The sequence below is a fragment of the Crotalus tigris genome, unplaced genomic scaffold (assembly GCF_016545835.1).
Source record: "Crotalus tigris isolate CLP2741 ecotype Arizona unplaced genomic scaffold, ASM1654583v1 scf7180000024382.2542628, whole genome shotgun sequence".
NCBI lineage: Eukaryota > Metazoa > Chordata > Lepidosauria > Squamata > Viperidae > Crotalus > Crotalus tigris.
This window is the reverse complement of record NW_024100552.1, coordinates 337,341-343,340: the sequence shown is the minus strand read 5'-3', so window position 1 is coordinate 343,340 and position 6,000 is coordinate 337,341. Positions and strand designations below refer to the sequence as shown.

Here is a 6,000-nt window from a genome sequence, read left to right as displayed (position 1 = left end):
GTACAATAAAAACAATAGATTTGAAAACCATTACTTCCCTTTCAACTTCAATATATTATGCTTTTCATTATTTGTAAACAGCTCTTTCACAAGGTAAAAAAAGTTGCATGATTAACACTTTGTTCTAAATGCAGTTTGGGCAGGTGCTTCATTTGAAAGTTGCAGGTATCATTGTTTGTATTTAAACAGCCCCAAACAAATTGCTATTTGTTTTCACCATCTTATGAAATAGGCTGCACAACTTTAAATATCTGTGCAAGAAATGTAAGATTTGTGTCCAAAGGAAGAACTACAGTAAAGGATAACATAAAAAGAAATTGAAAACTGACTAACAAGGAGGAAATAAGGAATTCTGTCTACAGTTAGTCCTCGACTTACAACAGTTCATTTAGTGATCGTTCAAAGTTACAACAGCACTGAAAAAAGTGGCTTATGACCGTTTTTCACAGTTACAAACTTTGCAGCATCCCCATGGTCATGTGATCAAAATTCAGATGCTGGGCAACTGTTTCATATTTATGACCTTCGCTATGTTCCAGGGTCATGTGATCACCTTTTGCAACTTTCTGACAAGCAAAGTCAACGGGGAAGCCAGATTCACTTAACAGCCAAGTTGCTAATTTATCAACTGCAGTGATTCACTTAACAACTGAGTCAAGAAAGGTCATAAAATAACAAACGTCTCACTTAACAATAGAAATTTTGGGTCAATTATAGTCGTAAGTCAAGCACTACCTGTATTATTAACTGCAATATGAAGATTTGATTGTACTAGACTCATTTAAACACTCAGCATATTTCACAGCACAAAGTGCTGGTGCAAAGAACCTCACTTTTACACAACTTAATGCCTATTTAAAATTTAATACATCTCTTTCTCTCTAATTCAAACAAATAAAAAGTACAGGGCTTGATCCAGTCAAGCACATATACGATATTTGTATATGAAGGAGTTGTGCTAAGCTCAAGAATGCTCCAGTTCTCCCATTCCCCACCAAAGTACACACCTGTGCAAGCAGTGCAAGAGGCATTGCAGCAAGAGATACTCTGGACCTACCTCCCATATCCCAGTTCTGTGCCATCTAAAATTACTTGAGCTTTGGAACAGAAGCATGGCGTCAAGGTGGCAGATCCAGACAGGAGTACCGCCCTGTTACGGTGCCTCCATTTGGCCAGTTGCTCACACAGGCAAGTAGGGGGAACGGAGTTGTATGAGCCCCACTGGGCCAGTGTTCAACTGCTTCAAATCCTATAGACTGGCCCACTTTTCTAGGTGTGTTTTAGATAATTGGAAAGCATGGCGTCTGTTTCTGGTCCCAATTCAATGGAAAGTGATTCCTAAAGGACTTTTATAATTTAATTACATAATAAAGTACTAAGCCCTGTTATTCCTGTTCTGTGCTCAGTCTCTTCATCACAGAATAGTAAAATGCTCTTCATAAAGCACAAACTAACATTTTCTATCCCCAGTACTTGAGAAAGCTGAAGCATGTGAGGCATCCACTGCAGAAACAATTCCAGGAATTTCAGCTATGCAAGAAACAAGAAGGTTATTTAGCCATTTCAAAACAACATACCATAACACTGAGGACAGAAATTATTGGTGGAGCTTAAATACACTGAGGAAACAATATGCAAAAGTTATCTATTTAGGCTGGCTGAGCAGATGCTTTTCAAACCATGGTCCGTGATAATCTGAGTGCAAAAAGCAGGTTTGGATGCAGCCTCTCCTTTGGGATCCAGTTCCATATATATTGTCGAAGGAAAAAAGTTATATCACCTGCACAGATTCTCTCTTCACATAAGATCTCTGGATTTAAATCAATAACGACAGCCCAAACCTGCATCTTTATATAAATGCCTGCCATACATTCACTGATTTGTTCAGGCTTTTGTAGTAAACGTTTTAACTTTTGTGGAAACTTTGCCAAAACAGTTTCAATACAGAAAAAAAATAACAAACCTTCACCTAACACTGCACAGAAAGTGAATAAAGGTTATTCTTTCAAACACAAATATCTTGTGTTTTGTAATTTTAAACCCCTGAGTTAGACCGTACCAAAAGTACAGCTATGAAGAGAAATGGACAGTATTCCTCAATACATTATCTTCAGATGATCCCACTTGTCTTGTATGGGCCTCAGGTAACTCAAGCTGGCAGAGATCGAACATAATTTCACCCCCCCTCCCCTTGAAAAGATTTCTCCATATCTTAGTCACAGTGGGTACATCATCTTCTAAATCAGTGATACCGAAGGAATTAACTTGAGATCAATGCTCTTTCAATCATAAAATAAGAGAGAAAACTTTTAAAACTAGGCCTGAAATTGGGGAAATCTTTAAAATAGTGATTGAACACAAGTCTTAGGTTGCACTTTACTCCACAGTGATTGTACATTAACTGAAATAAGGAAAAAGATATAATCCAGCTCATTAGGTTCTCCTGTGTCCTATGCCATTGACTCAAGCTTATATATGGCGCCCAGTCAGAAAATAGAGTGGCTTGTCATCAGAGCTGTTAGCAGTTTGGAATTCATCTCTCAGACGGAACTGCCACTCATCTTCCAGCTCCAATCGGACAATAGTTTGACGCAAGGAGCTCCTGTCTTGGCATATCACACACAGTGTTGCACCTAAAATTAAAAGATAAAATTAAATAGCATACAGTTTATACCACAGTTTAATTTCCCCAACATTTATCTTCTGTGATTGCTCTCTATTGCTTGGAAACATTATTGCACCCTTAAAAGAAAGTAATAGTAAAGAGTAATAGCAAATGGTCTGGCGCAATGGTCAGAATGTAATATTGCAGGCAAACTCTGCCCACAGCCAGAAGTTTGATCCTAACTGGCTCAAGGTTGATTCAGCCTTCCAAGGTCAGTAAAATGAGGATCCAAATTGTTGGGGGCAATATGCCAACATAAATTGTCCAGAGTGCTGTAAAGTACTATGTGGAGGTATATAAGTCTAAATGCTATTGCTAATATTAAAGAGAAATAGAATTCTGTTGTTGCTATTGAATATTTTGCCTTTTTTCTGTCAAATGGATAGACCACAGGAGACAATACAAATGTTCTCAAATTATGAGTAGAAAGTTCAGGGCAGGCTGCACAGTGACTCCTTTGGGTCATGGGATAAGGAAGGAAAGGAGCTCAAGATGAAACTCAGCAACATTCCAGGGAACTGATCAACTGCCTCTCTCATACAGAAGCATATCAAATGTGAACACATTCCGTTCAGTTTTCAGAGAGATTGTGCTGATGGACAGAGCCTCAGGCTCTTTACATAGGTTTTCCAGTATTTCAGGAATAAAAAATAGATAACTTCTAGGATATTAAGAAGCAGCTAATTCAAAATTATTTAATAAGTTCCCAAAAAATAAAGAAAAGACTCTACTTAAATGAGTATGCATTTAAGAACCAAGGTTGAGACTATTTTGCTTCTGGCTTTTTCATGTTTTAGGTGTAAAGGTGCTGGAGAATCAGAAAGTGGATCTGGAACTGGAGGACAATGCTGCTTTTCATTACTTTTCTACAACTTTGTCAAATAACGGTCGTTACATTGCACAGCATATAATGGCAATTTTGGGGAGTTTAGTCTATCCTTGTTCGGGACCAGTCAGCACGTTCTATACAGAAATCACATTACCTTTCAGGAATTTGAACCTTTTAAGAAAGTCTGGTCCAACGAAGGAGTCACAAAGGTAGAGAAGAAGACCACTGAAAAACACCCCTTCGCAGTTCACATTAACTGAATGTGGCCGTGAACTTACATAGCAAAGAGCTACCTATACCAGAAATGGGAACAGATACATACATTTAAGTCTTCTGTCTTTAAAATGTTCCTACCTCAACATGTATATAAATATCTCATCAAATTCGCTTTAAGGATCAACAGTTAACAATAACTGTTTCCAAAATGCACAAGTCAGTTTAAGAAAACTGGAGCAAAAATTGTTTAAACAGTAAAAATAGATGGGAAGAATCTACAATATGCCTCAGAGCATTAGATTGTTTATCCAAACATTTTAAAAGAGAGAGAGTAAAATATCCTGGTAAATGGTTCTCAACATTCAAAATATTGATAAAGCAGTTAAAAAGAGTAGTATCGGTGCGTCAGCTTTACGAATAAAAGATAAAAGTCTCAAGATTGGAATTGCCTTGACACATTCATTCCTTTCAAAGAGAAGCCTTTGTTTTTCTACTGAGTTGTAAAATACAAAGTTTCTGTATACATACCTGAGGCCCAATATTCAAATAACAATCAACAGCTAAGACAGGGTTTTTAAAGTTGTAGATGGCCTTTGGGAAAAGCTTGTATGTGGCATACTGAAGGAACTTCTCTAAAAGAAATTGAGCTGGAGCTGCCAACAGGGTGTGCTCGCTGTCTGGAGCACAAACATACTGAAGAGGTATTAGTGGAGCCAAACTTTCTGAAACCTAGACAGGAAAACAATACATCCATGTGAAATATACTGAGTATATTTAGGAAGCTCAGGTTGCAACTAGCATTCAATTATCAGTTTAAAATGTTGGGTAGAGTGGAAAAAAATAAGAAAAAAGTGGAGCCAAGCTTAAACAGTTTTTGGCACACTATCCTTCTGTGGACCTTCTCTTGTGGGCAGTGGTTGCCTATGCTAAATAAGTACATAAATCTGGAAGTGGTACCCAGCAACAGTAACAACACAGATCAGTGATGCTGGACAGCCAGCACTTCCTATACTGGAGGAGAGCCAGTGGTCTAGCGGTGAAGGTACCAGGCTAGAAACCAGAAGGGTATGAGTTCTATTTCCACCCTAGGCATGAAAAAACATTTATAAAACTATTATTTATAAAATTAATAAAATTGGAAAATAAATAAACAAGATGGGGAGGGGGGGAACCAGTAAGAAAGAATTAAAATAATTCTATAACAGGCACTCATATTTTTACAGGGACTGTGTAATAATGGCAAGCCTAAATAAGCAAACAAATAAAAAATCTCCCTTAGAAAGAATTTTAGTATGAGTGCCCAAAACATTTCGTATCTGAAACATTTCACGTTCACAGTAAATTATTCCTAACATTTTCAGCTATGAACTTAAAACACTTGTGTCAAAATCAAAACAGGCCTTGTTAAAACATGAAACACTTCTAAAATAATGAGAGCTATAGATTGCAGCAACCTCTTTTGAACTCAAACTATTTCAAATTCAAAATGTTTTACAACCCCAAAGGTTTTTTGTGAGTTTTCATTATTATTTTTTTAAAAAGCAACCTTTATCCTAGGCCTGATTCCTGTATTGCACTACAGGTTCTTAGACGTATTCTTTGAAATCAGCCAGGTAGCAAATAGAACATCTGCCAGCTGCAGAAGTAAAAATATCTATCAAATATGGTTATATTTGATTTCTTGTTTATGGATCCAATGATTAGCCTATTTGATAGCAATCTGAATAGTTGAATGATTATCAAGAAAGAAATTGAAAGTCATGTGAATAGAAAAAGACGAGCATAGAGCACAATTGCTAAACAGAGTTCCTGTACAAAGCTAAAATATTTCATGATATATGTAAAGCAAATAGATGGAAAAAAGACTAATAAGATTGCATCCCATAGAGAAGTCAGCAAGTACTGTATATATATACATATATAAATATACTGTAACCAATTAATAAGTAAAACAATGGCTTGAAATGGAAGGACACCAGAGACTATAAGTCATAAAACTTATTCATATAGTACAAGAAATTCTTTCCCTCCTTTTCATCTAATAGGATCTGGTCCTATCAACTAAGAGATTATAAACCTTACAGAAGAGCCCCTTAGGTGTGGTGGGGTGGAATCTAGTGCCAATTGCACTGTTCTGGATAATCCAGTGAACAAGTTTATCTGATAGTGAGATAATCAGGATATGAACCAGCTGCTTTGTCATTTGGACACCTATACAAAGTCAAGTGGGATTGATACCATTTGGGCATCAAAAGAAATGTTTGAGGCACATCCATGTTGATGACCTAGA

The 6,000-nt window shown here is 36.9% G+C and overlaps 1 protein-coding gene across 7 annotated transcripts in view; it reads right to left on the bottom strand.

Moving 5' to 3' along the window:
• Positions 1–620: 620 nt before the first annotated feature.
• The window catches only part of GREB1L (GREB1 like retinoic acid receptor coactivator), a 168,335-nt gene continuing 162,955 nt past the window's right edge, over positions 621–6,000 (bottom strand). For all 7 annotated transcript variants that reach the window (XM_039328533.1, XM_039328527.1, XM_039328526.1 and 4 more), the window contains 3 exons: positions 4,239–4,439; positions 3,649–3,787; positions 621–2,633 (listed from right to left, as the gene is read on the bottom strand). In XM_039328533.1, the coding sequence (XP_039184467.1) occupies positions 2,470–2,633; positions 3,649–3,787; positions 4,239–4,439 (504 nt within the window). In that variant the 3' untranslated portion in view covers positions 621–2,469. The remainder of the gene's footprint in view (positions 2,634–3,648; positions 3,788–4,238; positions 4,440–6,000) is intronic.